Source organism: Hemibagrus wyckioides, linkage group LG28 (genome assembly GCF_019097595.1).
Source record: "Hemibagrus wyckioides isolate EC202008001 linkage group LG28, SWU_Hwy_1.0, whole genome shotgun sequence".
NCBI lineage: Eukaryota > Metazoa > Chordata > Actinopteri > Siluriformes > Bagridae > Hemibagrus > Hemibagrus wyckioides.
The window spans coordinates 14,529,116-14,549,628 of record NC_080737.1 but is presented as its reverse complement, the minus strand read 5'-3'; the positions used below and the strand labels follow the sequence as shown (position 1 = coordinate 14,549,628).

The following is a 20,513-nucleotide window of genomic DNA, read 5'->3' as shown; positions in this document are numbered from 1 at the left end:
AAGGTTGATGCCCTGTCACTATGCCATGGCCCCATTAGGATCACCATTATCCCAGAATCCATTTTGCCTCAAACACTGATCATTTCCCCCATTTGTTGGGATTTGATGGAGGAGATCCAGTGGACAGAACCAGCAGAACCAGCTCCCACAGATTGTCCACCCACTAGACAATACATTTACCATGCCCTGAGAAAACGGATGAATGATTGGGATCACAACTCTCCCAGCTCCGGTCACCTGGGGATTCGTGTACCACAGCCCTTATCTGGTGTGTTCTGGCTGGACTTAGTCATGTCATGCTCAGTATGTGCCCAATTACAAACCCCAAGCCAGCTGCCTTCTGGCCTTTTGGAACCACTACCTACTCCCCAGTGCCCCTGGTCCCACTTGCCCACAGACCTTATCACCAATCTACCAAGTTCCCAAGGTTATACCACTGTTCTGATTATCACAGATTGCTTCTTCAAAGACTACTAGTTGGTCAAGCTGAAAATATTGCCAACTGCAATGGAAATCCCCACTACCCTGTTCCACCACGTGTGGTCTATGGTCTTCCAGAACAATTGTCTCTGACAGAGGAGAACAATTCATGTCTCTGGTGTGGTGGGCCTTCTGTAATCACCTTAATATCAACATAAGTCTAACGTAATGTCCAGTTACCATCTGCAATTTAACAGACAGGCATAAAGCCTCAATCAGGAGATCGGTCAGCGCCTACGCTCTTACTGTAGCTACGATCAGCACCACAGAAGTGAGTTTCTGTCATGGACGGGATACACACAGAACTCACCACAGAGACGCCCTGGTTCCATCCCTAATCAGAGACTTTCACAACCGCCACCCAGATCAACCTAACCTGCGACCTTATTCTGTTTTTCGCTTTTTGGATTGTGTTTTTCTGGTTTGTTTGTCCCGCTGACTTTCTTTTCTGGTTTTGATCTCTGCCTGCTTCCAGTTATAATTTTTTGCCTCATGTTTTGGACTGTATGCTTTTGGATTTTCTATTAAACTCTGCAAATGGATTCTACATGACTGTAGAAAGGACACTGAAATATTCAGGGGTAAAAAGGATCAGATGTACTGAGATGAGATAAGTGCTCTTATATCCTTTAGGTCACTTGTAATTGCAGATTTAAATCACGCATCAGATTCAAGTCACACGTTAGAACTGAAAATCAGCACAATTCCTTTTCCTATGCTGTTTATTGCATGTTTTAGGAAACCTCACATCACTAATACACAGTTAAGACAAGAGTTTAGACTAAAATCAGTATTCTAAAGCTCAAACTCATGATATGTATCTGTGTCTGTGATCCTACACTGTGTCAGTCACATGTTCTCTCATCAGGGCTGATTTGGCTTTTCCAAGAACTCAGGAGCAACATTTAGTGAGGGACCTTTTGAAGGGAAGAGGAGAAAAGAAAGATTTTCTTTAAATATCATTCATACATTAATAAACACAAACTAATCAATCAAATCAATCAATCAATCAATCAATCACATATTACTTAATTGGACATTTACCATCACAACTATGGCTGCTCTGTAATTTGTAGAGTGTACATCCTGTAGGAAGAGGAAAAAAATATTCAACTATTTTATTTATTACTATTAATCTAGGAAGCTTAACATTTCATTGAGCAGTCTGATTACTGCTACAGCAGAGGGGACTGTAGACAGGACACTGAAATGTTAGTATGTTGCTGTGTTTAGTGATTTGTGCTGCTTATTTGTGGGATGATGCTGTATTGTGGTTATTCCTGTGACAGTGTTTAATAAGAGAAAATTATAGAGAATTTTAATGATCTCAACATAAGGGATAGCAGAACACTGTTACTCATAAAAACAAAAAGAGCAAGAGGAACTAAAGAGGGACTAAGTGAGCTAATCAGCAGGATGTTGAACAGCATTATGGGTAATGTAGGAAACTGATGAAAACAGATTAACATGTCACTTAAAAACAATTGAACTGGAGCATCAGCTCACAGCTCTTGTACTTCATTGATGACGATATACTGATTATAAAGATAAATATCATTTTAGTTGGATTTGTCCTTTGAAAACTGATCATCTTCCTTCACAGGTGTGCATGAGAATAAACACAGTCGACTCACACTTCTGTGTAACAGCTTTCACGCCTGCTCTCAGGCTGTGGCTGTGGCTTTCCTGCAACACACAAAACAATCACAAGTTTTTACCTTCAGCAAGCTTCACTGTGTTTAGCAAAAAGAAACCCTATGAGATAATACACAGTGTGTATATGGAGACTCACGTTTATTGCTTATTCCCCAAAAACATATTAGAACTAAGAACAGAAGAACTGCTCCTGCTATTGCTGCTACTGCTCCTGCTATGCTGATGGATTTCAGAGGCAGGGAAACTGTAGCGAGAAAGGAGGAAAAGTAGAATCTGTCTCATAGAAAAATAAATATTTGTAAATCACAGATTTCTGTCAGAAGGAAGTGTGGTCTAAAATTGTAATTACTAACCCAGCTCTATCTCCTGACACCCAATACTCCTGGTCCCATTAAACAGCTCACATGTGTAGAGACTCAGATCATACGGCTGCACTTTCTGAAGGAGGACGGAGAAGTTTCCTGATTCAGAGAGCTTAGGAAAATGCTTGATACGTCGTTCTTTACTATTCCAGAACATCGCTTCTCCCTGTAGAGAGATCTCCAGTAAACCGTGTGATGTTGTGTTTATCTGTCTCCACTGCACTGCTATATCTGCAGTCTTATCTGATCCGAGGAGAGCTGGATCGAAGTCACACGGCAGCAGGACATCAGACTGGAGCTCAGTAGAAACGTTACTGCGTTTTAAAAGTTTATCTTTGCACAGATGTTCACCTGTAAATAAAGAGGAACACATTATCAGAGTCAGAAAAAGTTTACTTAAGTTGTATAACCATTTATAGCATAATAAATCACAATGACAGCAATCTATTAACCATGAAGGTTTACATTTGAACTCACCGTTTCCAAACACCAAACAACAACAATAAAGTGTCCACACCCTGAAACGTGCCATTGTACGATCATGAAGCTGCAGATCATCTAAACCTGACTGACTCAGACCAGTGAGAGAGAGAGATCTACACATCACTTCCTGAAAAATTCCAACAAACCACACACCCCACGTATTTATTACATAAAACTCACAAAAATGGCATGTTTTAAAAAAAAACCAACTTATTATTAAAGCAACAGTTTGTCTTAAATATTACTTAAAGAGAGAGACTAAATTTATGGCATGGTAATCTACAGAAAAAAAAGCAGTTGTGGGAAATAAAAAAAACTGATATAAACTAAAGAAGTAGCAACAAAAACTGATAGAAACTTAAGAAGCAGAAACAAACACTGAACAATGCTATAAGCCTCTCAGACTGACTGCAGGAAGTGAGGGATTTTGAGGAAGTTCTGTCAGCTACCTCAAACAGACTGCAAAAAAATCAGTGCACAGGCAATGAAAAGCCTAAAACCAGTAAGGAAGCAATGGGGTAAATTTTTTTGGCCAAAAAGAATAGAGCCTCACAGTATTCTATGGTAGAGAAGGATATAGTATGATAAACACCATTATCACTAGAGAATATTAAAGAAGAGAACCAGAAGAACAAGAAACCTATACCAGGCCTACTCACGAAGCTTCATGAGGTTCAAAATGAAATAAAGCTTCAGAGTGAAATGAAGAAAAAGATATAGACAAGCTTCGCCAAGTGGAGCTCCATGATCTAACGCAAAAGTGAGGAGAGGAACCGTGACTCTTTTTGGAGATAACTGGAAGCTTGCAAACACAAGAATAGAAAACTTTGAGGGAGAAGAATGTGTGTGCAACGAGTGCTATGTACACTGAAATGTGATTGGACAAAGGCTAGGCCTCGATACAATTTGGTAAAAAAAGGATCTAGCAAAGGTTGAAAAGAGGAACATGCATGAAATGTATATAAGGACACTGATGTCCAATGGTACCTTTGCCACTTGTACCCATGGTACAGTACCATGTAACCAGCAACTAATCTCTTCTGAATCCAGTCTTCATCCATCAATACTAGTTTACTAGGACACAGACTAAGGAAACTTTCGTCTGAAAACTCTGTTGGGAAGAAATATAGCTTTTTTTATTATATATGTAAAATAAGTAAGCTCTAGTTTAAGTATCTCAGGAAGAGGTAGGTCTTTACCCATTGATTGAAGACAGACAGTGACTCAGCTGTTTGGACATCTAGTTTATTTTACCACCTCTGTGCCAGAACAGAGAAGTCCTGTGTACCCTGAGAGATGGGGGAACCATTCAAGCAGTGTTGGAGGATCAGAGGTTGTGTGAACTGCACTTCCGGGTCATGCTTACATCCAGTTTTTACTAAATAAATATGTTCATTTTGTGTAGATTCTTTGCAAAGTATTGTTAGTTTTTTCATTATTATTTCTGCCTCATTGTTCTTGACTCTGGTTCTGTTTTCTGGTTTTCTCTTTTTGGATTGTGTTTTTCTCAATTTGCCTCGTATTTTGGATTGTATGCTTTTGGACTTTCTATTAAACTCTGCAAATGGATTCTACATCATTGTCTCCCGACTATTCCTTACAGAATACTTCGCCTTTCAAGTATCCAGCAGTGTTGCTACAGCTTCAAGAGTTAGCTGCACATCAGAAATTAACGGATTACTTCCAGCAACTTAAGACTGAGGCACCAACGAGCAGCATCTTGCTGCCATTCGCAGACTTCTGCCCCAGCGACTCCATTCACCCAAGATGGAGTCTCCTGATAAATTTGATGGCTCTGCAGAAAAGTCTAAGGGGTTTCTGCACCAATGTAAGATCTACTGCTCACCAACTGGAGGCTTTTCGAGACAGGGTAACTCAACACAAAGGTAATGTGCCTTTGTTATGACTTTGCTAATGGGCAAGGCACTCGATTGGGCTATGGTCCTATGGGACGGTGATCTTCAAATAAGGAGCTCCTTTAGCTACATTGAGTGGCAAAATGTGGTGATTCCTGGGGTTCGTTAATTTCTATAGGCGTTTCATTAGGAACTGAAGCATGGTAGCCACTTCACTCACATCAATGTTACAGGGGAATCCCAGGAGGCTGGTCTGGAGCAACACTGCACAGGCCGCCACTGATAACCTTAAAAGGAAATTCACTACAGCCCCCATCCTAAAGTACCCAATCCAGACATTCCATTCATTGTGGAGGTCGATGCCTCGAATTGCAGCATTGGGGTGTTCCTCTCCCAATGTCATGGAACTCCAGCTAAACTCTACATAGCATACTACAGCCCTTGTTTTGTGCATTCTGTTGGCCCAATCTTGCCTCTAATGTCAGGAATTTTGTCATATCGTACTAGATATGTGCCCCAGCTGCCTGCTGGCCTTTTGGAACCACTTCCTACTCCCCAACACCCTTGGCCTCACTTGCCTATAGATTTTATCACCAACCTATCAAGTTTACATTTACATTTCTAGCATTTGGCAGACGCTCTCATCCAGAGTGAAGAGTTCCCAGGTTCCCAAGGTCATACCATTATTTTGGTTATCATAGATTGCTTCTTCAATGCCTACCGGTTGGTCCCGCTGAAAGGATTGCCCATCACAATGGAAACCACCATAACCCTGCTCCACCACATGTTCCGGATTGTGGTCTTCCAGAAGACATTGTCTCTGACAGAGGAGTACAATTCATGTCTTGGGTGAATGGCGGGCCTTCTGCAATCACCTCAATATTAATATAACTCTCACATCCATTTGCCATTCACAATCTAACAGCCAGACACAGAGGCTCAATCAGGAGATCGGTTGGCACCTGTGCTCTTACTGTAGCTGCCAGCAGCACTATTGGAGTGAGTTTCTGACATAGACTGAATAAGCACAGAATTCGCCTCACCCACTCTTTCACAGGGCTGACTGTGTTCCAGTGCATGCTGAGGAATCAACCTCCTTTATTTCCTTGGAACCATACAACATCCCAGCAGTAGACGACTGGTTCTGCAACAACCAACGAGTGTGGAAACCAAAGAGTGAAGCGCCCCAGCATATCTGGTCCACAAAATTTTGAACTCCAGGAGAAGAAGAGGCAGGCAGTAAAACTTGATAGTCTAGGAGGGATACGGCCATGAGGAGCAATTCTGGGTTGACACTAGGGATGTCCTGGATCTGTCCCTAATCAGAGACTTTCACAACCACAATCCAGATCGACCTGCCCCCTGACCAAGGGGTCTCCCGAGAAGAACACCGGGAATTGTTGGGTGGTGTGGTGTGAGGTGCAATGAGTGTTCTTATATCTTTCAGGTCACTTGTATTGCAGATTTTAAACACGTCAGATATAAATCAGACATAAGATTGAAATTGTCACAATTCTCAATCCTCACATCAGTAATACACAGTTAAGACTAAAATCTTTATTCTAAAGCTCAAACTCATGATTTGTATCTGTATCTGTGATCCTACAATTTGTCAGTCACATGTTCTCTCATCAGGTCTGTTTTGGCTTTTCCAAGAACCCAGGAGCAACATTTAGTGAGGGACCTTTCAATCAATTAATTAATTATTTGGATATTTACTGACTATGGCTGCTCTGTAATTTGTAGGGTGTACATCCTGGAGGAAGAGGAAAAAAAATATTCAGCTATTTTATTTATTTAGGTTATTCCTGTGACAGGTTAACCTTTGTGTCTCACGCTGAAGTCACTGGAGGATGTTTCTAGCGCAGTTACAGCAGTGTTTAATAAGAGAAAATTATAGAGAATTTTAATGATCTCAACATAAGGGATGTTGCAGAACACTGTTACTCAAAAACAAAAAGAGCAAGAGGAACTAAAGAGGGACTAAGTGAGCTAATCAGCAGGATGTTGAAAAGCATTACGGGTAATGTAGGTAACAAATTGATCTAAAGCATCTCTTGTGCTCCATTGATGGCGATATGTTGTTTAAAAGAAACGTAAATTCAAGGTAAATTCTTTGAAAAATTGTCAACATCCTTCACAGGTGTGCATGAGAACAAACTAACACAATCGACTCACACTTCTGTGTAACAGCTTTCACGCCTGCTCTCAGGCTGTGGCTGTGGCTTTCACACAAAACAATCACAAGTTTTTACCTTCAGCAAGCTTCACTGTGTTTGGCAAAAAACCCCACTATTAATTAATACACAGTGTGTATATGAAGACTCACGTTTATTGCTTATTTCACATAAACATATTAGGAATAAACAGAGAAGAATTGCTCCTGCTACTGCTGCTGCTTCTGCTCTTGCTACTCCTGATGTTGCTTCTGCTGCTAGCGTGAAAGGAGGAAAATCAGAATCTGTCTTTATATGAGTCTTAAAGAAAAAGAAATATTTGTAAATCACAGATTCCTGTCAGAAGGAAGTGTGGAAAATTGTGTTGTCTAAAATTGTAATTACTAACCCAGCTCTATCTCCTGACACCCAATACTGCTGGTCCCATTAATCATAAACATATTAGAACTAAGAACAGAAGAACTGCTCCTGCTATTGCTGCTACTGCTCCTGCTATGCTGATGGATTTCAGAGGCAGGGAAACTGTAGCGAGAAAGGAGGAAAAGTAGAATCTGTCTCATAGAAAAATAAATATTTGTAAATCACAGATTTCTGTCAGAAGGAAGTGTGGTCTAAAATTGTAATTACTAACCCAGCTCTATCTCCTGACACCCAATACTCCTGGTCCCATTAAACAGCTCACGTGTAGAGACTCAGATCATACGGCTGCACTTTCTGAAGGAGGAGGGAGAAGTTTCCTGATTCAGAGAGCTTAGGAAAATGCTTGATACGTCGTTCTTTACTATTCCAGAACATCGCTTCTCCCTGTAGAGAGATCTCCAGTAAACCGTGTGATGTTGTGTTTATCTGTCTCCACTGCACTGCTATATCTGCAGTCTTATCTGATCCGAGGAGAGCCGGATCGAAGTCACACGGCAGCAGGACATCAGACTGGAGCTCAGTAGAAACATTAGAGCGTTTTAAAAGTTTATCTTTGCACAGATGTTCACCTGTAAATAAAGAGGAACACATTATGAGTCAGAAAAAGTTTACTTAAGTTGTATAACCATTTATAGCATAATATAATATAGTATAATATTTATAGTAAAACCTTGTTATTAAAGTAACAGTTCATCTTAAATTTTACATTAAACCAAGAGAGAAACTAAATACTTCTCATTTAATTCATGGTAAGGTTATCTACAGATTAGAAAAAGCAGTGAGCAAAAGTGATAATGACTATGCTCACTCACGCTTCTCTAAATCCACACACATCCATATTTACATTTACATTTATGGCATATGGCAGACCCCATTATCCAGAGCGATGTACAGAGGTGCTTTGAAGTTTCTATCAATGAGTACATCAATACTGGTTCACTAGGACAGAGAGTAAGGAAACCATCAGTCTAAAAACCCTGTTAGGAGGAAATATAGGTCTTCACCTGTCATAGACCAAGTAGTCCACATTTAGACTGATTAGTCATTAGATTAAAACCACTGAGAGTCGACATGAATAGCCATGATGATTTCATTGACACCTCTCAAGTGGTGAGATTTGTGTGGCAACAGGAGTAGAGTCAGTTCTTAAAGCAGAAGTCCTGGTATGCAGTGGTTAATACATAACAAATGTGGTCCAAGGAAGGACAACAGGTAAACTGGTGACATGGTGATAGGGGCCTTCAAGAGAGGCAAACATGCTGGATATAATTTAGACAATCACCCCTGGCACGTACCTCCCCAACCACAAGAAATGTGCAGAACATCTAACGGATGACTTCACTGACATCTTCAACATTTCCCAGAGCACTGTAATTGTCTCTACCTGCCTAAACACCACCTCCATCATCCCCATGCCGAAGAAGACTACAGTTTCCTGCCTCAATGACTATCGTCTATTTGCACTGACACCCACCGTTATGAAGTGCTTCAAGAGGTTAGTCATGAGGCACATCAAGACCCTGCTGCAACCTTCACTAGACCTGTTGCAGTTTGTCTATCATCCCACCTGCTCCACGGATGCTGCCATCACTATGACCGTCCACCTGGCTCTTACAAACCGGGACAGAAAGGACACTTAAGTGTGAATGCTGTGTATAGACTTCAGTTCAGAATTCAACATAATCATCCCTCAGCACCTGATTGAGAAGGTGAGCCTACTGGGCCTGAACACCTCCCTCTGCTACTGGATCCTGGACTTTCTGACAGGAAATTCTCAATCAGTCTGGATGGGGAACAGCATCTCCAGCACCATCACACTGAGCACTGGGGCCTCTCAGGGCTCTCACGACTGTGCAGCAATGCATAGCTCCATCCACATCATTAAGTTCGCAAATGACACGACCGTGGTGGGTCTCATCAGCAAGAACGACGAGTCAGCATACAGAGAGGAGGTGCAACAGCTAACAGACTGGTGGTAAAGCCAACAACCTGTCTCTGAAGGTAGACAAAACAAAAGAGATGGTTGTTGACTTTAGGAGAGCACATAGTGCCCATTCTCCACTGTACAACGACTTCTCCTCTATGTCAAGAGTACCAAATTCCTTGGTGTTCATCTGGCTGAGAACTTCACCTGGTCACTCAACACCAGCTCTATCAGTAAGCAGCCCAGCAGCATCTCTATATCCTACGAAGGCTGAGGAAAGCCCATCTCCTTCCACCTATTCTGACCATGTTTTACAGAGGGACCATTGAGGGCATCGTGAGCAGTTGCATCACTGACTGGTTTGGGAATCGCACCATCTCGCATCACAAGATCCTAAAGCAGATAGTGAGGACAGCTGAGAAAATAATCGTAGGCTCCCTTCCTTCTATCATGGACATATACACCTCACGCTACAGCCACAAAGCGAACAACATTGTGGATGACCTCACACAACCCTCACACACACTCTTCACCCTCCTGCTGTCACAGAAAAGGAACCAAAGAATTTGGACCAAGAAGCTTTTTTTGTCGACCATATATCGCTATTCTTTTCTCAAGCCATCAGACTCCTTAACACACAGAACAGAACTGGAAACACACACACACGTTCACAAAAGTGAGTACACCCCTCGCATTTTTGTAAATATTTTATTATATCTTTTCATGTGACAACACTGAAGAGATGACACTCTGCTACAATGTAAAGTAGTGAGTGTACAGCCTGTATAACAGTGTCAATTTGCTGTCCCCTCAAAATAACTCGACACACAGCCATTAATGTCTAAACCGTTGGCAACAAAAGTGAGTACACCCCTAAGTGGAAATGTCCAAATTGGGCCCAAAGAGTCAATATTTTGTGTGGCCACCATTATTTTTCAGCACTGCCTTAACCCTCTTGGGCATGGAGTTCACCAGAGCTTCACAGGTTGCCACTGGAGTCCTCTTCCACTCCTCCATGATGACATCACAGAGCTGGTGGATGTTAGAGACCTTGCGCTCCCCCACCTTAGGGTTTAGGTCTGGAGACATGCTTGGCCAGTACATCACCTTTACCCTCAGCTTCTTTAGCAAGTTGTTGTCTTGGAGGTGTGTTTGGGGTCGTTATCATGTTGGAATACTGCCCTGCGGCCCAGTCTCCGAAGGGAGGGGATGATGCTCTGCTTCAGTATGTCAAAGTACATGTTGGCATTCATGGTTCCCTCAATGAACTGTAGCTCCCCAGTGCCGGCAGCACTCATGCAGGCCCAGACCATGACACTCACATGCTTGACTGTAGGCAAGACACACTTGTCTTTGTACTCCTCACCTGGTTGCCGCCACACACACTTGACACCATCTGAACCAAATAAGTTTATCTTGGTCTCCTTGGACCACAGGACATGGTTCCAGTAATCCATGTCCTTAGTCTGCTTGTCTTGAACAAACTGTATGTGGGCTTTCTTGTGCATCATCTTTAGTCGAGGCTTCCTTCTGGGATGACAGCCATGCAGACCAATTTGATGCAGTGTGTGGTGTATGGTCTGAGCACTGACGAGCTTTAACCTCTGCAGCAATGCTGGCAGCACTCGTACGTCTATTTCCCAAAGACAACCTCCGGATATGACACTGAGCACGTGCACTCAACTTCTTTGGTGGACCATGGCGAGGCCTGTTCTGAGTGGAACCTGTCCTGTAAAACCGCTCTATGGTCTTGCCCACCGTGCTGCAGCTCAGTTTCAGGGTCTTGACAATCTTCTTATAGCCTAGGCCATCTTTATGCAGAGCAACAATTCTTTTTTTCAGATCCTCAGAGTGTTCTTTCCCATGAGGTGCCATGTGGAACTTCCAGTGACCAGTATGAGAGAGTGTGAGCGCAATAACACCAAATTTAACACACCTGAGACCTTGTAACACTAACAAGTCACATGACCCCGGGGAGGGTAAATGGCTAATTGGGCCCAATTTTGACATTTCCACTTAGGGGTATACTCACTTTTGTTGCCAACGGTTTAGACATTAATGGCTGTGTGTTTAGACAGCAAATTTACACTGTTATACAGGCTGTACACTCACTACTTTACATTGTGTCATTTCTTCAGTGTTGTCACATGAAAAGATATAATAAAATATTTACAAAAATGTGAGGGGTCTACTCACTTTTGTGAGACACTGTACATCTGTGTTCACAGCACCACTCAAACACTGCTTACATGCTTTTTTTGCACATGATTATTTAATGCTGGCATCAGCTGCTGCTACTATATGTTTTCATATGTTTACAAGAATCCTCTTGTTGTTTACATCCTCTTATTTGCACACTGGCACACTATTACAGTGCTATTTTATATCCTGTAGTGTATTGCACTGTCTGCACTGAGGTTGTGGACACTGTGCACTTTATGTGGCTAGGATGACCTACTTTTCAATCCTTAGAGCTCTGTGCTGTTTTATGTAGCATCATGGTCCTGGAGAAAACGTTGTTTTATTTCACTAGATGTACCGCATCAGCTATATGTGGTTGAAATGACAATGAAAACATCTCGACTCGACTTGTAAGGACAGACAGATGTCAAAACACAGTGAAGCTGAAAGCTCCTACAGCGTGAATGTAAGCATCATACATGTACCATGGAGCAATGGAAGAAGGTGGTCTGATGAATATATACAGCTCTGGAGAAAAAAAAATAAGAGACCACTGCAAAATAATTGTTAATGCTTTGGCTGAATAACATTAAGAGATCAGTATTTGGTGGTATAACCCTGATTTGCATGCGTTTTGGCTCCATGCGCTCCACCAGTCTTTCACATTGCTGTTGGGGAACTTTATACCATTCTTAATGCAAAAAAAGCAAACAGCTCAGCTTTGCTTGATGGTTTGTGACCATCGATCTTGCTCTTGATGACATCCCAGAGGTTTTCAATAGGGTTCAAATCTGGAGATTGGGCAGTGGTCTCGTCTTTTTTTTCCCCCCAGAGCTGTATATTTTTGCATGTGCATTGCTTACCTGGGGAACAGGAATATCCTGTCATTCATGCAGATATTACTTTGACACGTACCATCCTACAGAACTGTTCATAGCAAAGGAATTTCCTAATGCCAGTGACTTCTTTCAGCAAGCTAATGCTCTCTGCTACACTGTTCAGGAAGAATTTGAGGAACATGGCAAAGACTGGTGCTTGCACATGTTCCTCAAATCTCGATCTGATCGAGCAGCTGGGGGGGGGGGATTTGGTAGAAAAACGAATCAGAATTATGGAGGATGGAATTTAAGGATGCTGCTGTGAATATCTTGGTGTCAGATGCCACAGCACACCTTCAGAAGCCTTCAGTGGAGTCTCGTCGAGTCAGAGCCGTTTTAGTGGCAACTTAGACCTGGTCCGATTTCAAGATATATAATGCCAATGATGACAAACTCTGAAAATGAATGTGAAGGGAGACGAAAGTAAATTTTCAGAAAAGGTGGAGCGCTAATCCACTTTATTGATTGGTCTGAAAATTTTGTAATTGGCTACTTAAGAGACATTGTGCGATACAAACATTGCTTTCCAACAACATGGGATACACGGGTTATTTCAAGTCTCAATTCCAAAAAGGACAAAAGAAAAAACAAAAAGTTACCACTGCATGGTGTCGGACTCAAAAAATAGACTAACTGATGCAATGACTGACTTTCTTTTTTCTTAAGATTCAAGTTTCACCGCCTTTTTTTTTTTTTTTTTTTCCTCTGTCAATGCCATTGTAAACACTTTGCATCCCATTAAAAAAGGATGAATAACAATGATGTTGAGAACGATGGAAAAAAAAAAAAATAATAAAAAAAAAAATAAAAAATAAATCTCAACATAAGCTCTAGGGCTTTTTTCATATCTCAGAAGTGAAACGAATTAAATATAACAAGAAATAAAATAAAAATAAAAACAGACAGGTTTTTAGTTACTTGAGCAAAGCGAAAAAGAAAAAGAAAAACGAACAAAAATTGCACTACGGGATTTGAAACCTTTTCGGGTCTTGCCTTTAGAAAATACAGCGATACTTTGTGCAGGTAACTGAAATGGAGCTTATTGTCTGTTACATCAAGATGATTTCTAAGTGAAAGCCACCACTACGAAGCAGCAACTTTAACAGCCTTTTTTTTTTTTTTTTTTTTTTTAAACTGTACCATAGACTAGCGCGAAGATCACGTGATGCGTCCGACCGAGCCGGAGAACGGCGACCGGAGATCTTTTTCCGTGATAAGAGAAGATTATTGCAAAAACGTGAGCGAAGCCGAAGAGTCCAGACCTCTGCAGAAGCTCCAATAACTTAGATTACAGGTAGTAACTCTTGTCAAAAGTTAGTAAGCGAAAACAAAAACAAAAAAAAAGTGCAACAGTGGTGCAGAGGTGTGACAAAACAGAAGCTTTTTTTCCCCTCCTTTTTCTTTACCTTTCTCGCCAGACAGATCAGCATGTAACGCTTCAGCATTTTAAAGAAGAAAAATGTGAAGAAGAAGAAGAAGAAGAAAAGAAGGAAGATCACAGTTTGATTTCTCCTCCATGAGAAGAAAACCAAGAACCTCTCCAAAGTGAAACAAGCTTTCCTCTGGCAGAGAGATGAAGAAGAAATAAAACAGCAGAACATCGAGCAACCACACAGAGCCAACTCTCTGAAGCAGACACCAGAACCGTGGTCGAGTTTCACCACAGAGGCAAAAAAACAAAAACAAAACAAAACATGTATTTAGGGAGAAAACATTCAACTTATATTTCATCTTTCACTGAAAATAATAAAAAAAAAAACCCCAAAACATTCTGCTCTGACACCAGTGTTCTCAACTTGTTCACGTGAACCAAAATGGAGATCTTTCTGCAGGGCTGAAAAAACGTTTTTTTTTAAATTATTATTATTTTTCTCATCATGCACCCATGTAACAGGTCGAATGCTTGTTTTACAAAAAAAAAAAAAATCTGTGGTGACCCTGGTGCCTCCAGTGCTACAAAGGCAGGCTGTGTGATTGAAATGCTCTCCTCTCCTTGGTGCTTCAGGTTCAAGTTCACACTGCGCCCTGCCATGGGAGAAAATCCACACTTTTCACATCTTTGAGAGCAAGAACTTTCTGTATAATCTTTAAACCAGCAGGGATCTGATTTAAAAAGTAATAATAAAACACAAGAAGTCTGAAAAAAAAAAAAAAAATAATAAAAATTCACACTGCAAAAGGTTACTCTATTTACATACATTTGTTTTTTTTTTTGTTTTTTTAAAGACAAAGTATTTCTTTACAGAAATTAAACACGTTTGAAGCAAGTCTTTATATTTCAAGTTCTTCATCCTCTTTTCTGTTTTTTTTCCGTCTTTGCTCGTTCACAAACAGGCAAAATAAAGCTTCTGGACACGGTTTATCCTGAGCGATCAGGCCGTGGCTCCCTCGCGACGCTTTCTACAAGCACAAGAGGAAATATAAAAGCACCAGAAGCGAGTGTGCCTCCCCAGGCAATCCCTACTCAAAGTTAGCACTGAGTGGGACGCGTGTTAGCTGGGCCGCCCCGCCAGGGACACGATTCTCAGTGACCCGAGGGGCTGGGGAAGGGGGTCGAAGGGAGGACAAAAGGGTCAAGGTTCCCGGCCCAGCTCAGTCGTCGCTGTCCGACAGGGTTTCGTACTGCTCCGAGAGCAGCGGTGGCTCCCTCTCCCAGGCGCGGGTCGGAGCGTTGGCTCCTCCTCCTGGTTGTTGCTGGGACTGCATGGAGGGAGAAGGGCAGGCCATGGAGGTGGGAGGCGTGCTGCTCAACATGCGCATAGTCAGAGGGTTGTAAGGGAACTGCATTGGACCTGGAGAGCACAGAGACACAGTTTGCTAAGTGTCAAACTGTTCACAAGAATCAGTGCAACACACAGCTTTGGAGGCTGGAATGGTATTGTTCCTCTCAGAACTCACCTGCGGATGAGGGCCGGTCTTCCCAAGCCCAGCTGGGAGCCTGCCTGTGATATTCTCCTTCAGAATGTACAGAGGACACAGAGGAGGGTCGCTCTCCACCTGTGTACGCCTGGCCTGGGTTGGGCGACTTGGACTTCCTACTGCTCGCTTTGCTCTGGAGCTTCTGCTTCGCTGCTATGGGGGGAAAAGAAGACCCATGACTAACTGCAACAAGCATGTGCAGGTACACAGTGCTGTGTAAATCTCAAAGCAGCCAGGATTTTGAAGAACACCACATGAATGGAAATACATTTACACTGCAAAATGTTACTCGTCTGAGTTCTGCTCATGTATCTTAATCAGAACATTTAATAATAACTCACTTTAGTCCCGTTCATTTATGCTTTGGGGTTTGTTTTAAATGTGGTTTTTGGCTTATTGTAGTCTATATAGATCATACTTCTGACATGACCTGGATTAACGCCAGATGATAAGCAGAAGTTCAGTTTCACTATGATTTTTAATATAGGTTGAAATCTGCCTCACGTAACCAGACAATATATTTTAATGCACCTCATCATGCTGTGTGTGTGTGTGTGGGGGGGGGGGGGAATAACACATGACTCCAAAATGTCTTTAGTAACAAACAAGAATAATGAAAAACTAGATTCAATGTGAAAGCGCTCTTACCTGCAGTGTGCACGCTAATGACTATTTCACATTATGGACTCGAGTAAGTAACATGGAGATGATTATATTTTCGAACAGGAAGTGTACATGTAATGATGAAACGGTGTGCGTGCATGCGTGTGGGGGTGCTTGTTTTCCTTACAATATCTACCTGCGCTGGGAGACGGATTGGCCTCCTGTCGCCCGTCAGAGTTGTTTCCCACAGCTGAAGCTACAGACTGAGCTTGTTGACTCTGCTCCTCTGACCTCTCCTCTACGGTCCCCATCAGAGCCTTACGGATTATATCCTCTAGACCAAGGTTGCTGGCTGGGTCGCTGAATGAGTGGTTCCGAAGGTTCACATTACCTGAAAAGGGTGAGGATAAAGAGTCATTTCATTATCATAGAAGATTCTCAGGTGAATAAGCTCCTCACATGCCAGGGAGAAAACACATAAGTGAAAGTACGCCAGTAATAATAACAACCGTGTCCTAAGCAAATAATACATGGACGATAGCAATGATTTGAGTTGGTGTAGCAATGCAGACAAAAAAAAAAAAAGCCCGGGATTTAGGCTACTTACTTGAGGTTGTTACTGCTGGTAAATTAAAGATCTCTGTGCCTGGCTGTGTATTCCCTGGAAAGAAAAGAGACAACATTTTCTCCACTATCCAGAACAACTTCTTAAGTATCTTTGTGGTAACTAAAAACCCTATGGAATCTGGGGTCTAGATGCCATATTGTGTTGAACATAAAACCCTCAGTCTTAGCTGACTGAGAAACTTGAGCTGTTATATTGCTCTGAATCCAAACTGTAGAAAAGGAAGGTTGTGGAGAAAGGAAGAAGAGAGACCCTTACCGACATCAGACTTGCGAAAGATCTCCTGTTTCTTGGACATCACCATGGGGGATGTGCTCTCCAGCTTGGTGAAGAAAGCAGGCAGATAGTTGCCATTGCCCGGGGAGCGTGAGTCCGTTCTGACACCGGAGAAAGGGCAAAGAGGGTTACAGGTTAAAACAGGTTATTGGATCAAGAGGAGTATGGGGAATGTTTGGGAACAGTCCAAGTTTCCACTAAGGATGCCAGGCAAGGCTGATGGGGGGGGGGGATGAGATTACACTGATACATAAAGGGTGTCCATCACTCAGTGTCTTGGCTTACACTATGCTTTAAGCTACATCTAGTAGTATCCTTCTCCAATCACATCCTTTACAGCACAGGGCTCAAACCCAACGTTGATATCTGTATGTGTCCTCAAAGGTAGCCAGGTCTCAGCATTAGCTCATGATGCTCAATGATAGCTCATCATTATATTGATAAGCAGGTATACCTTTGCTCTGCAAGTTCCTGTTCACGCCTCTGGCTTTGAAGCAGGCTGTTCTCTTGTTTCTCCAGTCCCGAGTAGTTTTGTGGAGGGGAGATGGGCTCATAGCTCTCAACGGACCTGCCACCGGCACGCTCGGGGGATTTACCTGGCCTGCGACACACACACACACACACACACACACACAGATTTTTAACCGGCTGTTGCTTTAACACCTGTTTACGTTTTGAGGGTTTGTTTTTTAGTTTATGTTTATTAGTAGGATGCCAAATGTGACTGTATTTCTATTACAGTCTTTAAGATGTTTTGCACTTTATCAGGTTTCTAATCATTTTCCAAAAAAAACAGGCATAACCTACAGCCTTTATGCACACACGGGAGTCTCAGCAGTGTATTCACATAACAGACTACTTTGCCTCTTTCAGGATTTGCAGATGAAATGCTCGTGTCTGGGTTGACCACAATGTCTTTAATGCTATATGATGCTCAAGAGGATTTTCAGGAAACGTTGACAATTTCAACAAAAACTGCTCGTTCCTGTTGGTCAGTACGGAATGAGGCACAAATGATTACCTTCTCCGCTACTAAAATCCCTGAAGTCAGTAAATTCCTCACATCATTCTATTCTCTGGAATTTCCTATGGCACCATGCAGTACCTGGATCTGGATTTCTCCGAGGCGTTCTCGGGGGACACTCGGCTGGCTGGCTTCTGATGGTGGGCGGGGTTTACGATGTTCTCCGGACTGTAGCGGTTAGGCACTTTGGACCGAACGCTGCTGCCTGCTGCTCCAGAGTTTTGGAATGTTGAGGATATGGAGGAAGAGGAGGCGGACGAGCTAGAGGAAGGAGGAGGGTCCTGATTCTTGGCAAAGTCCTGGGTTATGATATGCTGCATGACAAAAATACAAAAACTTCGTTATCAAAAATGTAGAGTGCGCACAAATGTCTGTTACTCTGTGGTTGAGTCTGTTGGGTTACCGAGATGTGGTCAGCCAGGGTCATCACACGGTGAGTTTGTGTAGGTGGTGGTGGTGGGGCTGTTGTGGGTCCTGATTCCACCTGCTGCCTGAAGCGACTAATATCGAATCCTCTAACAGTAGCTGTGTTGGGCAGAAACAAAAAAGAAAAGTAAGTTTCTTATCCACCTGTTTTTTGTCTACACACAAACAAACCTGTCTAAACAATATGGCATCTGTTGTACATTATCCTGCTCAAGAAAAGATCTTGATCTTCTGTGACTTGGGTGCTTCACCTGTAGATGGCTGAGTGTTCTTCTCTGAGGAGAAGGACCGTTCGTTCTTCTCCTCTCTCTGAGCCGGGGAACTGGCCGGGCTGATCACCTCGATGGCTCCACTGCTCTGTCCGTCATAACGGCTCGATGACACTACACACACAGAGTTAAAATCCTTACACTCTGGTACATGTAAATCAACCAAGTTAATCTAAGATTTAAGTTTTCACAGCTCACTTGCTCATATTGCCAGGATGGTTTAGAGACCAGATAAAATGGTAAAAAAAAAAAACGCAAGAATAAACATAAACAGGTCACTTACAACTTCCTGAGGAGTCTGAGCTCTGAGAGCCCCTCTCGCGCGAGTCTTTTTCTGATGCAATCTGACGAGTGATGATGACGTCGATGAAGCTGGCCGCCGTGATGGTGGTCTTGCCGAGTGTGCGCAGCTCTTCCTCTATGCGAGACTTAGTGGGAGGTGGTTTATCTTTGCCACTTGTTGCCCCTCCTCCTCCTCCTCCGTCTGGATATCCAGGAAGTGGTGGTTTCCCAGGAGGAAGTGACATGGAACGTGAGGGGCTCACCTCGTCGTCGCGGACGCCGATGGCGTCGTGTTTAACCTCTTTGACCTTCGCTACGTCTATCTGCGGTGCGGAGGCAGCGGCGTCTACCAGCGCGGCCAACGCGTCTGCGGCTGTGTTGTAGCGGGATGAAGTCTGCGCAGAGGCAGCAGCAGGGGAAATCTGCCTGCTCGGGGGTCAAAGGTCACCACAGAATTTAAATTTAATACGCTTCAAATAAATCAAAATATTGAGGTGTTTGAGGACATACTACAAAACACTAATTAGCATGTTTTCTTTCCCATTCTCTTCTGGATAGTATAACTGTATGTGTGTGTGTGTTTGTGTGTTTATGTGTGTATGTATGTAATGTGGAGCATACATCAGAGGAGTGATGACACTCTTTGTGCCCTGGAAGATGCTGGGCCTCTGCTGGACGACACTCTCCTGCGACCTCATCGAAGGGGATGGAGAACGCAAGAAACCACGGCTACCAGGCCTGCCAGGCTGCTCTGGAGCTGACACACACACACACACACAAAACGTGTAATGAAATTTTTAGTCTTTTAGACGACGCTACCGATGAACTGAATGAATGAAGTAATTCATCCAATCAAGCAGAAATAATAAACGGTGCGGCGTTTTGTTTCCGCTCACCTCCACGGATGTATTCGTTAGCTACTACCATGCGCTCGCGCTCTCTCTCCCGTTCTCGTTCCCTCTCCCTCTCTCGCTCCTTCTCCCTCTCTTTCTCCCGTTCTCTGTGTTCACGATCCCTCTCCCTCTCTCTTTCACGTTCTCGTTCCCTCTCTCGCTCCCTCTCCACACTGGCTGCGAGATGTGCAGGGTGTCCTGTAAGAAAGAAAAACACAGACGAAGACATGTGCCCACACACACACACACACACACACACACACACACACACACACACACAAAGGAACATAGGGCAGAGAGACATAAGCACTGATGTCCTTTAGTATTTTATTAAGATGAAGAAAAATAAAATAGTGTTTCCTTGTTGTTAAGCCAAGCTGGGGAAAGTTGATAATGTCATAGCATTGATTAAGGCACACAGTAGATCACAAGACATTGCTGAGATGCAAGATGAAAGCAAGAGCCCTTGTGAGGGAGGCATTTAGCAGCTAGAAAGCAACTGATAACACCGGAGTACTGGCTTTGAATTTTCTTTGGACTTTCTACATAGCAAATACCTATGAATAGTTAACATACATGCTATAAACAGGTTTTCTTTACGCTCAGCATATATGAATACACGGATCTGGAAACATGACTCTTAGGGTCAAGCATCTGAGTCTCTATTTATAAACCTGCCAATAGAAAACCTACCAATTTCTAATGTGATCATCGTTAACACTAGCTACGCTTACTACGCAGATACTGTGAAGAAATGACTGTAGTGTCCAACACTGTGG

At 42.7% G+C, this 20,513-nt stretch overlaps 2 protein-coding genes across 21 annotated transcripts in view; both read right to left on the bottom strand.

Annotated features, from left to right (window-relative positions):
* Positions 1-1,630: 1,630 nt before the first annotated feature.
* Positions 1,631-3,142, bottom strand: LOC131348083 (uncharacterized). The gene is made up of 4 exons (XM_058382666.1): positions 2,976-3,142; positions 2,490-2,849; positions 2,273-2,380; positions 1,631-2,166 (listed from the first exon to the last, which is right to left on the bottom strand). The coding sequence occupies exons 1-4, from the start codon at positions 3,100-3,102 to the stop codon at positions 2,111-2,113; spliced, it is 651 nt and encodes a 216-aa protein (XP_058238649.1). The 5' UTR covers positions 3,103-3,142; the 3' UTR covers positions 1,631-2,110.
* Positions 3,143-12,841: 9,699 nt separating this feature from the next.
* The window catches only part of ncor1 (nuclear receptor corepressor 1), a 69,573-nt gene continuing 61,901 nt past the window's right edge, over positions 12,842-20,513 (bottom strand). For 12 of the 20 annotated variants that reach the window (XM_058383228.1, XM_058383226.1, XM_058383239.1 and 9 more), the window contains 12 exons: positions 19,738-19,932; positions 19,463-19,598; positions 18,843-19,270; positions 18,542-18,673; positions 18,268-18,389; positions 17,946-18,178; positions 17,295-17,441; positions 16,823-16,941; positions 16,547-16,600; positions 16,127-16,330; positions 15,316-15,489; positions 12,842-15,209 (listed from right to left, as the gene is read on the bottom strand). In XM_058383228.1, coding sequence (XP_058239211.1) covers positions 15,010-15,209; positions 15,316-15,489; positions 16,127-16,330; positions 16,547-16,600; positions 16,823-16,941; positions 17,295-17,441; positions 17,946-18,178; positions 18,268-18,389; positions 18,542-18,673; positions 18,843-19,270; positions 19,463-19,598; positions 19,738-19,932 — 2,144 coding nt within the window. In that variant the 3' untranslated portion in view covers positions 12,842-15,009. The remainder of the gene's footprint in view (positions 15,210-15,315; positions 15,490-16,126; positions 16,331-16,546; positions 16,601-16,822; positions 16,942-17,294; positions 17,442-17,945; positions 18,179-18,267; positions 18,390-18,541; positions 18,674-18,842; positions 19,271-19,462; positions 19,599-19,737; positions 19,933-20,513) is intronic. The other 8 variants (XM_058383234.1, XM_058383247.1, XM_058383245.1 and 5 more) reach the window with 6 other exon arrangements.

Excerpts from the sequence above, each read along its gene's own strand:
- LOC131348083 (XM_058382666.1), bottom strand. The coding sequence starts at position 3,102 with ATGTGTAGATCTCTCTCTCTCACTGGTCTGAGTCAGTCAGGTTTAGAT. Across the intron at positions 2,850-2,975 it reads TTGTTTGGTGTTTGGAAACG|GTGAACATCTGTGCAAAGAT; the intron begins GTGAGTTCAAAT and ends CTTTATTTACAG. Across the intron at positions 2,381-2,489 it reads GTGTCAGGAGATAGAGCTGG|TTTCCCTGCCTCTGAAATCC; the intron begins GTTAGTAATTAC and ends TTCTCGCTACAG.